Source organism: Hetaerina americana, unplaced genomic scaffold, assembly GCF_022747635.1.
Source record: "Hetaerina americana unplaced genomic scaffold, ioHetAmer1.1.p SCAF_5, whole genome shotgun sequence".
Lineage (NCBI taxonomy): Eukaryota > Metazoa > Arthropoda > Insecta > Odonata > Calopterygidae > Hetaerina > Hetaerina americana.
This window is the reverse complement of record NW_027287095.1, coordinates 67,187,215-67,200,733: the sequence shown is the minus strand read 5'-3', so window position 1 is coordinate 67,200,733 and position 13,519 is coordinate 67,187,215. Positions and strand designations below refer to the sequence as shown.

The window sequence follows — 13,519 nt, the reverse complement described above, 5'->3', positions numbered from 1 at the left end:
GTTCAAACATCCCAACCCAATTCTTTATTTGTTCATCTGCCTCTAAATGTGACAAATAGATTATGGCGACATGATGCATCATCAGTTTTTCAGTCAAGATTGTGTGGCAGGATCTTTAACAGATGCCAACCAGCTCCTGAACTCATCAAAGGATCTCGTCATGGGGCTGGTTGTGAGATTATCATAAACCCAGTTTTTCAATCCTGAAAAGTCCTGAGATTTTCCTGGTTTTCTAAATCCTTTTTCACAAATTATTTAATAAGTAATGCAGCAGCAATTAATATTATTGCAGTGTCACATTTTTTCAGATGCACTTCAACATATTTGAGAATTCTTTGAGCCGCACAGGGAATTAAATTGCATTATAACCTTCACCTCCCCCTGGTAGTTTGCTTGAGAGAGGAAAGGGGTGAAAGTTCATGGATATTTAAATGGGAGGGGAAGACTGGTGGGTGTTTTGAATCTTCCTAAATGTATATTAGTTCCTGTTTTAGTGATAATTCTTGCTGTTTGGACAGCAGATGTCATCCCATCTCAAATTCTAAATTCACATTTCCTGTTTTTGTTGTTGTTAGCCTTTTAACGAAAATGGTAAAATTCATGTTATTAATGGAAAATTATCAACATTTGGATTAAAATTTACATTAATGCATTTGCAAGTTTTGTTTGTCACTCCCTATAATAACTATTATCATCATTCATGTTTTACTTGAAGATGAGAATGGTACTATGTGAAGGTCTAAGTGAGTCACTGGCCTAGGGGAATTTTAAGTTGACCTTCTTGAAAAACCAACTGGTCCATTTGAACTGTGTACTACATTTTGATTGGTATTGAAATTAATGTAGGTTTAGTTTTGTAAAAAGAAAAGAATACTTCCTATGGGGGAGCAAAACTGAATCATTCAAAATTGCTACCTATGATTTACATAATAATATAATTTGTATAACAAAACAAAAATGTCACCCAGAACTGCAAGGAAAAAAATCAAGGTTTACATAAAATTAAATAATTTAAAGTTAAAATTGTACAATAGTATAAAATATTTGATGATGGCATGCTATGTATATCTGATAAATTTCTTTGCAGCATCAAGTGACAAGCTTATTATTATATCACTACAAATCCTTCCAATTTTGTTGCTGGTGGTTGTTGACTGTATTCTTCGGTTTTGGTTAAAGTCATTTTTGTAACTCTTATTCGAATTATTTATTGGTTCAAATGAAAGTTATGTTATCACAAACATGCAGTGAACACAGTGTACAATTCAGCTAATTTTTTGAGTAATAGATTTTGTGGCAAAATCCCTTTCATTGAAGCTGTATGGTGTGTTTTGTCATTATATGTAGCTTTTCGAGACTTTGCTAGATATTTTTTGTAGATTTTGATTTTTTTATAAGCTGGAATTGTGAATGCATTCTTTTGCAGGAAATTTACATCAAAAATAGTGAAGTGGAGTTAATTTATTATTTTTATTTAAAATACATTGATAAGTTTTCATGAATTTTTTAGGCCTGAAAATGCTGAAAATGTTCTAGGATCATCATATTTGATTTAGATAAAATTAACCTAAAATGTCCTAATGGAAGAATGTGTGCTATTTTTTCTGCAGATAAATTTTTAGGTTCGACCAGAGCACACTAACATTGAGTACATACTGCAACGATCTTCTATCTGCACCAAGGCATCCATTTGTTTTTTCATGTTCTCTGTCAAACACTAACCTTTTGTGCCTGAATTTTACAGCAGCCAAATTGGCTGCAGCACAGGGAATTACCACCATAGCAACCAGCGGCATGGAAGTTGGGGCGAAGGAGGAGGCAATGGTGGGAGCTGTGTCATCTGGTGCGGATGATGGTGTAGTGGGTGGTGGGGCAGTAAGCGGTGCTGTGGTGAATGGGGTGGCTGGCTCAGGGGAGGAAGTGGATGAGAGGATGGAGTTGGGTGGGGGGGAGGGTGAAGAGGGTGCAGAAAGCAAGAAAAGGGAAGCAGGAGCCGAAGGAACAGAGAGGGAGGAGAAGGGGTCACTGAAGGAAGGGGCCAAAGATGGGACACCAGCGCAACCCAAAGTCCAGGACCGTACCAGACCAATATCCAGCACTCCAGTTCCTAGGACACCATGGTAAGTTAACGGTATTGATTTTCTAATCCAAGGTCTGTCCAGAAAGGATCCAGCCATATAATATTTTGAGATAAATAGCCTAACTGTGAGGTCTTGGTTCCCTTTGAAGTACTTCCCTTGGGACCCCACATACTTTACCAGCATCTTTACCGCGGTGAAAGCAATTGGTAAAGCCCTTTTTGGGAATGGTCATCAGCTGCCTCATCATATTCACTTTCAGCTCATCTGCTTCAAAAATTGGGTGCTGCATATATATATTTTTATTCGTGAAGGATTCTCGGGTCTTCCACCAGGTCAAGGGTTCCATATTGGCCGACGTTTCGATGCCCGACTCGTGCATCGTCTTCAGGGTTGATGGCTGCCATTCCGTATTTGGCCATCTTATATACCTGAGCTCACGCCTCAGGTGACCTGTGATTGGCCCGAGGAGGGGGGACCTCCTGATTGGTCGCTGGGCAGTTGTGGTCTGTTCCTTCCTTTCTTTACTTGGTTTAGCACCGGTTTCCATGCATTGCTGTAAACCAAGTAAAGAAAGGAAGGAACAGACCACAACTGCCCGGCGACCAATCAGGAGGTCCCCTCTCCTCGGGCCAATCACAGGTCACCTGAGGCGTGAGCTCAGGTATTTAAGACGGCCAAATACGGAATGGCAGCCATCAACCCTGAAGACGATGCACAAGTCGGGCATCGAAACGTCGGCCAATATGGAACCCTTGACCCGGTGGAAGACCCGAGAATCCTTCACGAATCAAATACTCCGGGAAAGCACCAGATCTTACTTTATATATTTTTATCTTTGTATATTTATGTATGTTTTCCATTAAATTTTTCCTCTGTGTTATTGTTATGATCAAGCAAATTTGTATTATTGTTCTTATGTTGAACATAACAGTCAATTAACCAAAATGTGTGAATGGTAATTTTTTACATGTGTTGGGACTGGTATATGAAGGAAAGTGTGTGCAAACAAGGAAAACCTTTATCAAGGAACATCCTAGTGAAAGCCCACTTAACACATCCACACGGAATATTTTGTTATTACATGACGATGGCTTAGTAAAGCAGAAACATATGTTGTATTAAAAAATGGTGGAAAATAGCTACCTTCCAGATATGGCTTACTTCAATTTGCAGCATGAAGGCTAAGACACTGAACAGTATTTACATGAAGCTTGGTCTCTGTTGTAAATTAAATTGACTCATCCATGATTAATGGTGACAGTGAAGTAAATAAGAAGTTTTGTTCTATGGTATTCTAAAGAGATAATTCATACCGATCATAGGGCCATCTGCTTTCCACTATGGGGAAGTTTGCAATTTATTTGATTCAAGCTGGAGGTAGAGAGAACAATACCCCTAAGTACTATTTCCACTGGATTTATTCTAGAGCAACCATGCCTCTGCTTCTATATATTGCAACATACATCCGGAAATCCCCAAGCAATGCATAACTTGGCTCGTTGTAACCAAAGACATTGCTTGTGTATCCCCTTGTGACAATCCATTTAAAATATCAATGTCATTGGTGATATGTATCATATTTCTTCGAATCTAAGACTCACCTTTTTTTATTAATTCTTCCTCTCAAAAATCGAGGTGTCTTAGATTTGCAGGTTAAGATCGAATGTAATTATGGGGAGAGACGACGCATGCAACCTGCACAATTTGCTGTAGTACTCCCAGACGTCACTGTGCTGTGCCAGTATACATGTAGGCTTATTACAAAGTGCCATAATGGAAATGAAACAGATGTCTCGGTATTTATTGCGAAGGGAACTTAAGTAAAAGCACAATTATGGAAAAGTCAGGTAATTTCATTGTTTAGGTTACTTCATTTTGTTGTTTCGATATAATGTTAGGTAACCCTCTCCATTGTCGTCTTCTTCGTCTAAAGTGCTGAACTTTGCTCCCACTAAGCATCTGAACAGAAAAAAGTGCATGTTAACACATGTTGTGAAGCTGGAGGAAGGGGCAGGCCAAATTTTAACCTAGTAGTAAAAGTTTTTGTGGGAGGCGACTGATAGTTGAGATCATTTGCACCATTGGGGATGGACAGAAAAGGATGATGGTTGGAGAGAAACCACGGCATCAGCATTGCTCATTACGAAAGGCACCAAGGGGTCCACAGATTAACGTCCCATCCAACGGACAGAAAATTATAACCTACAGGTATTGAAAACATTATTTCATCATCATTGTCGGCAAAAATGTCATCTTCATCACCCTTCTCCCAAAAGACGTCATCATCTGTTCCATCCATCTTTTTGCTGTTGCAGCGCTTCCTGAAAGTTTTCACGATCTCGTCCTCATAAAGAGTTCTCTTAGCTGCAGAAACCTATCGTGTGACTTAGTATGGAGAAGCTTGTTTTATTTTTCCTGTCAGCCATTAAATTACGCTCAGAGACAGACAGCCATGAAATGCACTGTTCTCGGAGTTGTTCCATAAATGGCTTATTAAGCCAACATCCATTCGGTTGCGAAATGGATGTCATTCCTGCAGGAATGACTACAAGTACTGACTTCATCCTTCTCATTTTATCCTTCATGGCATCGGTAAGATGGGCCTGGAAAGAGTCCAGTGCAAGGGCTGATTCAAATAGGCAACTGGTCCTTATCCCCACATGGTGTGCAATCAGCCAATCATTAATTCTTCTGTCATCCAGCCTTTTTCTTGGGCCAAAATGATGACATCTTTTGGGAACACCTCTCCTTTGAGGATCGTTTTTCTTTTTAAGATAAGAAATGGCGGCAACTTGCGACTCTGTGGTGTAGCGGCTAACATCACTGTCACTTGTAGTTTTTCATACCCTGTTGTCTTCAGAAGAGCTTTTTGACCCCCTTTCTCTTAAGTGTGTATTTTGGCAGCATATCTAAATAAATTACCATCTTGTCTGTGTAAGCCATCTGCCCCAGCATGAAATTCTTTCTTTCAAAGATCAAGGAAATGTTTTTACAAGACACCAATTTTATTTTGAATTCTGCTGGGAGCTTCTGACAAATCAATGTTCGCTGCATGAATCATTCTGCCCATCCTCGACTGGCCCGAATTTGTGTGTGAGGGATGCCGAAAGATCTTACTTTGTTGTTGGCTTCCTGTTGCAGGAGGTCATAGCTCATAAAATGTCTGCCTTTCCGCCTTGTGTTGAAGTATTCCAAGACTGCCATGTGTAATTCAGGGAACCTTCCATGTTCTGGCCCAGTGAACTTCTTTTGCAAAGACTGGCATGCAAAAACGGCATTCATTTTCTGACGCCATTGTCTTACACTGCACCCCTTTATGCCAAATCTTGCAGCTGCTCTTCTGTTCCAATTTTCTTCTTTTTTGAACTAGATAATTTTCCGTTTAAATTATGTGGTGTATGATTCTTGCTGGCACATGCCAGGTCTTGACTCTTTACTCATGCTCGACCACCCTGCTCTCAGGAAGCTATCTAAACAATCGTAACATTTCCAAGACCAATGAAAATCGTGGCATCACCCACTTGAGAAGTATTACGGTACAAATATTCTCACCCTTATCCCTTCCTTGGAACATGTGATCAAATACCCTACCCCAAATCCAAGAAATGGCTACTCTCTAATCTCTGCTAATCCCCTGACACTGGTCACCACTTGATGCTAACCAAGGGATCCCTGGGATTCAACACCTGTTTGAGCCCATAATAAGCCCCTTGGAGCCTAAACAAAACTATGTGGCATCTTAGATTCCCGTTAACTTTTTTTGGTTTTAGGGTCTTAAAAGTTGGGTGCGTCTATATTCGCTGGTGTCTTAGATTCAAAGAAATATGGTAGTTGCTGAGCTAAGTCTTACCTTTGCAGATTTCATTACATAGTCTTTAATACTTAGAGACTTTCTGTGGCAAATGATAATGAACTTGGAAGACATGCCCTGGGAGCCCTTCTTAGTGATGTCTGTTCAAAAACTCAAGAATCAAACTTGCTATATTTCCTTACGCTTCTAGCACAAGGTTGCTGAGTGATAAAATTTTTCATTATAGGTGTGTAGTTTGGACTGGTGATGGGCGAGTCTTCTTCTACAACCCTTCATCGAGGACATCTGTATGGGAGCGGCCTGAGGAACTGGGTGGGCGCCCGGATGTGGACAAGATGGTGGCCACCCCTCCAGAGGCAGTAGCAGCAGCGGCGGCGGCATCATCTACAACGGGAGGGACTTCTCAAAGTGGAACTGCAGCAAATGCTTCAACGGGCAGCAATTCAAACCAAAGTGGGGGAGGAGCAGCCACAGGGGGAGCTACTGCGGGTGTTACAACAAGTGTGGTGTCTGAGAAAAAAACTGATGATAGCAGCGATGAGGAGCCTCCTTTGAAAAAGATGAAAAGGGAGGATGGTGAAGCCAAAGGTAAACATGCCTTTTCCGGTGACATTTGGTTTTATATTCTGGGTACACTTTATTTAAATTGGACTTGAGCAAGCAGCATTAGTGAACCAGAACCAACTTAACACTATGGTAAACTTATGCCACCTGTTGAGAAACAGCTTCATTGTCTTACTCGAAGAGCAATGATAAGATCATGGCAGTATGGCCTTATGCATATACGTACATTGTAGCCGTTCTTAGCATCTTTTCACTATCAGCTTTATGAAGTAGACTAGATAAATTCACTGAAATTTGTAAGTACATGAGTCTTATCATTTGTTTGCTATTCGGTTTCCTTCTTCATCTTGTTATTTCAGTTAATGTAAATGACAGTCCCAAACATGGCATGTTATATAGTATGCCTTGTAGTTGAGAAGAGAGACAGTGGAATCCTAAGATAACACTTATGGCATAGCAGCAGAATTTAAATGTATTGAGTAATGGCCATAGTACAGATGATTGCCCTTCAATCAACTAGTACTGTAAATTAGTAAGATTGAAACCTACATACCTTTTATTTACATAGTGGGTGTTCAATTTTATGAATTACTCAATCAATCTGCATAAATATGGAAGTCATTAAATTGCATCTATATTTAATGCCAAAGAGGTAATTTTTCACCCTTTTAGTCCACCCATTCATAATTTTTGTACATGTGCATTTTTGATGGCACTTTTTGTTTTCTGCAGGACTAAGGAATTTTTGTCAGACCATGGATTGTACGCATCTAGAGCGCTAAAATTAATGGCATCCACAAAAAATCTCTTTGTAGATGCTTTTTGAATTTTCCCTTTTTGGTTGATTTAATCAGTAGAGATCACTAGGATGATAAGAATCTGATCTGACTTATTTATTATCAGATCAGTTGGAAGCATAAATGGGTGTCTGAGTAAAGTACAAGCAGAGTGCATTCGTGAGAGGTTAAAAATTGATATCTACTTGAAAGGTACTGATGACTTACTTGACTTGAAAGGTACTTTGACTTACTTGTGTCAAACAGAGGAAATATTCTCAAAATCTGAAACATAATTGAAGGGGATATTCGAAGAAATATCAGTTGTGTATTTTATGTAAAGAACGTGGGGTGGTAGTTTTCCACAAATTCCATCTTGGTGAATTACTCCGGAATAATTTGTAACCGAAGGTAGTGGATGAAAGTTCATTAGAATGAGTTAGTAAAAACTAGTTTTTACTATATCAGTCTCAATGTTGTACTCACTGTAAAAAAGTACTGTTGTCCTCTGTAGTTAAAAAGCAAACATTTGGTAAATTGCCCATAAAGTAAGACTTATGTTTGATGAAGTAAAACCTGAAGACATTGCTATAAGGAAGGATATGTTGAGGTATTGTTTCATCATTATTTAAATTATATTTCTTTATATTCACATTTTATTTCAACTAGTGTTTTAGTAACAATCAAATGTGGGCAACTCAGTTAATATTGGCAATGCATCTTATTTGCACTAAAGGTAATGCAAACCATTGGGGATGTAAATGGTTGTAAAAATAAGTTTACTTATTTTGCTTGTGGTACCTGCTACAGTGCTCATGTAAACAAAACTGCTGTTATGTGCACAATATGAGTTTTTTGATTGTCTAAAGGGCATTGCTTATGCTTTGCAATTGTTTCAACCTAAGAACTATTTCAAAATTTCCTGAAGCTGAACTAAGTTTATCATTTGACCTGTTGATAAATCCTACAATGACTGAGGCACATACTGATTGCTAAATAATTCCATTCCCCGGTTGATAAAAATCCAGGCTCAAGTTATGGAATTTTGCAGCAGAAGAGGAGGTGATGGTGCACAAATGGATATGGTAGCATCCTGGCAAGTGAGAACAAAACCCTTGGTTTAAAACTTCAGAGCTGTGGAACATAGAAAGGCACACCCTTTGATAAAAATAATTGTACAGATTATTATTAATTTATTATCATCAGCTTTTTGGTGATTCAGTGTACAATTATGTCTGAATTGCTGTGTGATCTTTCATAAAATTGGGAAGCAAACAAAAAAGAGAAGCTGTTGGAAAGTAAATGAAATGTTTTAAAAGATTTTACTCCCTCTATTAGTCTTTCAAAGAAATACTGTGCAAGTTCTCAGACTATGAAAAATATGTTGGTATGAATGAGTGAATTGTATGATTCTGTTCTCACTGCATCACCCATGTCATTTAGTTTCTGATATAGTGTCTTTACCTTGGAAATTATATGAAAAGATATATGGTGATTATGGGACTACAACAAAATCATTGCTACAATAAGATTTTAAATTCCTTATCACATTTATTCATATCATATTAATACATGCCAAAATTTTTGTGATGCATCTCAATGTCTGTAGGTAATACATGCGAAAAATTTTTGTTAAAATTGAGTTTAACGTTCGCAGAAGATGCAAGCAGTGAAGATGGGCAGACATCAGGTGGTGGAACTCCAGGATCCAAAGGTGGTGACAAAAAACAAATTGATATAGGTAAAGAGGCAGCTATTGAAGCTGAGGTGCGTGCAGCGCGGGAGCGAGCTGTGGTTCCTCTGGAGACCCGTGTCAAACAGTTTCGTGACATGTTGGCCGAAAAAGAAGTAAGTGCTCAGAAACCTTTTTAATGGAAATTTGTGTGCCCTTCATGTCAGAAGTTAATGTTATCATATGTGCATATTGGTTTGAGTCAAATGCCCAAGTGAAGGTGAAGTTCAAAGTTTCAAAGGTGAAGTTTTTTGTTATATGTTGCTTCCATCTGAGACAAAGGAATCAAAGTAGGTTATTTTGTGAAATTTTGAATGCTTGCTTCACAGTCATAATGGCAGTAAACTCTTGATTATCCATTTTGTGGATTAACTGTTTTGCAGATTATCCATATTCTTCACTCTTCCCAGTACCTCAAAATTTTAATATGGTTAAAATCATTCGCCTTGACTGGGATTCGAACCCAGATCCCTCAATATCTGGTCGAGTGCTTTAGCCACTTAAGCTATCGAGGCAACCTCTTAAACTCTGAAATTTTGGGGCTTTTAAAGGAATAAGATGTTGTGACAAAATACCGTACATACAATGTCACAGGCATTCGTATTCGTGCGCGACGCGCCACAGTCCACAAGGTGAAAGCCAACTTTTAAACACTTATGGTGTTTATACCTTGACAAATTCCAAAGGAACTGCGGGAGATGCTGCAACAGTAACTTTTAACGGAGTCATCCGCTATCATTCGCCTTGAATTTTTCAATGTAGAGAACAAGAAATTGTTGCATTGAAATGCACATTAGCGGATGACTACGTTAAAAGTTACTGTTGGGGCATCTCCCACAGTTTCTTTGGAATGGTTAAAATCGTAAAAATAAGAACAAGCTTTCAAAGTTAGACGTACATTTTATAAAAATGTGTTTGAAATACCTTGACTTTCATGAAAGGTTTTAATTTTGATCACAAAATAAAAAGTTTGTCATGTTTTCAGTTAAACATTTGTATTAAACATACTTTCCCATTCTTGTTTCCTGGCATTTATATTAGCCCTGAGAAATCCACATTCTGCTTAAGGCAAGCAAATATATAGTTTAACTGTGCATCAAATGAGGCATTAAATATCTATGCTACATTATGTTCATCAGTATTATAAGATGAACATCAATCCAAATCTGTGATCTTTCATCAATATTCGTCTTTTGTCAATCATTAATTTTTCCTAGCTACATGAATGCTTTAACTTTCTGACTATATTTTCTCCTTTCACCTGATGGTTCTGTGTTCTCGTACTATTATTCCACCCAAAATGGAAAAAAATTTAACTTACCATTGCTGAAAAAATTCAAATGAATCTCATAGAATGTAAAAGAAGAGTTCATTTATTTTCTTATCTTAGTCACTTGTTTTTAAAAACTATTTTGATTCATAGAAATTGAATTTCTTTATATCTCAGCCATATTTTCTTCATATTTTGGTTATCTGTGCTGTTTGATTATATTTGCTTCATCATGCATCCATTAACATGGATAATCAAGAATTAACTGTATTTAGAATTTTCCATACATGAATTACTAAAGAGGTACATATATATAATATAATTTCACACATTCTCTTTTGTGCATATGAAACTTACAAAAGATTGAAGGGACTTGTTCAATTATTTTGTTCACTCAGTTTTCAAGACTTATGCTAATATTTATGAATTGCACAGGTTACAGTAATTGCAATGGTAATGGAGGCCATGCACAATATTGAACTTATGAATGAAGATGTGTAAAAAGGTAACAGGTTCTGATGTTGAAGGTAAAATCTGATGGTGGTGATCCAAAGGACCCAGAAATTATTTTTTCTCCAAAATTTTAGCCATAAATGCCCCTGTTATGCATTTTTAGTCCACGACCAGCCGTCCTATACATAATAAATAATCATTCAGTCCAATTTAGAGGGTTGATACCTTTTCTGTCCATTACATTTTATTGTATGTATTTTTTGTTGGTACAGGTGTAAGTATGGTAGATTTTTTTAAGTGCCTGTCATGCGAAGAAGTCTTTTTTTGTTCCTATTGAGGGTGGAGATAATTTCACCAGGCTTTTCATGGGTTGAAACAAAGTAAAATTGGCAATATTTCCACCTATGGCCCCTCAAGTGTGTGGAAGTAACTTCTATACACTTATGTTTTTTGAGCAATGACAGACAAAACATTGCAAAGCCAGAAATAAACTTTTTGAGAAATGCTTCATGAAGAGGATGGAAAAGAAATTTTTGAAGATGTATTTAGTGCCGTGGATGATTTTAGAAGCAAGAATGACAGGGACATTGACATGGATCATAGTGAAGAAGATGATTTTGATTTGGTTGTTAATTTTGATCATGAAGCAGGTGATCAGGATGAAGCCACTGGCCAGACTTTGCTTGAAAATAGATTTGATTTGATTACCTTGTTGAGCACGAATGTTGCTTCATAAGGTACTGGACTCAGCCTAAAAATATCATGTATTAAGTGATTGAAGTTAACAAGTAAGGTGAAAATGCTAGATATGTAATTATCTGATTAAAAATTTTCAATAATATTATGAATTCCATAGTAATAACAAAAAAGGAAGAAGCTGCTTCTACTAAGATTTCTTCAATATTGACTACATGGTTACCCAAATTACCCTAGCTAATGCTGACAGTATTAAGATTAAAGCTTATGTTGGTATTTAAGTATTCATATGATGACCTCCTGTGTTAAAAGAGAATATTTATCATTTTAAAACATAGACTGGCCTTTCAAGATCTATACTACCTTGATCAAAAAGTTCCCGGAATAACCACCGTGTGGCGCTCCCATCGTTCCGATTTGAGTTCTGTTTTTTTTGTTAAATTGGTACATCTGTTGTTGATATTCCCTTTAAATCTTAGTGTCATAACTTGACATTTGCAAAAGTTACGTAGCCAAGAGTACATCTATCTCTGTGTGTGTTGGCGATTTTTTACAATTTCAGAAATGGATTTAAATTTGCAACAACGAACTTGTATTAAATTTTGCGTAAAAACGGATTTAGTGGCGCACGGACGTTGGAAATGTTGGAAAAGTGTTTCGGCAACGATTCTCTAAAAAAAACGGTCGTTTACCAGTGGCACGAGCGGTTCAGAAGTGGTCGTGAGTCAATCGAAGATGATGAACGCAGTGGCAGACCATCGACATCGAAAGTCGGTGAAAAAATTGATAAAGTAAAAGAAATGTTGGTCAATAACCGCAAATTAACCATCAGAGAAATAGCGGAGGACTTGAACATTGCCTATGGATCCGCCCAAGACATTGTGGTTAATGATTTGGGTTTCCGTCGTGTAGCATGCCAAAAGACCTCAATTTCATGCAAAAAAGAGACCGTGTTGACGTCGCAAAAGACATGATTTGCGAGGCTGAATCCGATCCCACATTCATCAAAAGGATCATTACTGGAGACGAGACGTGGGTTTATGAGTACGACACGCAATCCAGACATCAGGCAAGTGAATGGCGTTCACCAAATGAGCCGAGACCAAAAAAACCACGTCGTTTTCAGTCAAAAAAGAAGGCAATGCTGACGGTTTTCATGGATTACAACGGTGTAGTGCATCATGAATTTTTGCCAGAAGGCCAGACAGTAAACAAAGAGTATTATTTGGGCGTTATGAGACGTTTGCGTGAAGCAATTCGCCGAAAGAGACCAGAAATGTGGGCAGAAAACTCGTGGATTTTGCACCATGATAACGCACCGTCGCACAGTGCTATCATTATTCGTAATTTTTTGACGAAAAATGCAACAAATACCATCCAACAGCCACCGAATTCACCTGATTTGGCTCCCTGTGACTTCTTTCTGTTCAATCGAGTTAAAAAACCATTACGGGGAACGCGTTTTAGCAGCCGAGAGGAAGTAATGGAAAAATCGCAGGAAGCACTGATGGACATACCGAAAACCGACCGTAACTTTTGCAAATGTCAAGTTATGACACTAAGATTTAAAGGGAATATCAACAACAGATGTACCAATTTAACAAAAAAAACAGAACTCAAATCGGAACGATGGGAGCGCCACACGGTGGTTATTCCGGGAACTTTTTGATCAAGGTAGTATACCTATTTGGGGGGCACATATGGATTGCTTTCCTGATAAAATGAAATTCGTACATTTTGATGACATTGTTGTTGAAATTCAAGATCCTTGTGATCTTGAAAATTATGTTTTATGCTTTTATTGTATGGAAGTAAAGGTAGTTCATGTTTATTGCAATGTCTTATTAATCAGGGTAGCATTTACAATCATTTTTGTTAAACAGAACGCCTCCCTTTTGTCATTCTTCATGCCATAATTTGCAAAAATATCTATTCAATTTTTCGATTCAATCATGTAAAAGGAAAAATTTCATTTCGTAATAAAAGTATATGTACAATTGTTTCATATAACTGTCTTTTCATGTTTGATTATAAGGCAGGGATGCCACTCTGTCCATAAATAGGGACTCTTCACCTATTTTCATACTAGCTCCTAAAATCAACCACTCAAAAAATCCCTAGAAGTCCTCAAAATTA

At 37.7% G+C, this 13,519-nt stretch overlaps 1 protein-coding gene across 1 annotated transcript in view; it reads left to right on the top strand.

The window, feature by feature from the left end:
* The window catches only part of LOC139694413 (transcription elongation regulator 1), a 67,312-nt gene that overhangs the window by 20,950 nt on the left and 32,843 nt on the right, over window positions 1-13,519 (top strand). The window contains exons 8-10 of the mRNA XM_071592954.1: window positions 1,745-2,120; window positions 6,119-6,480; window positions 8,890-9,080. Of these exons, the coding sequence (XP_071449055.1) occupies window positions 1,745-2,120; window positions 6,119-6,480; window positions 8,890-9,080 (929 nt within the window). The remainder of the gene's footprint in view (window positions 1-1,744; window positions 2,121-6,118; window positions 6,481-8,889; window positions 9,081-13,519) is intronic.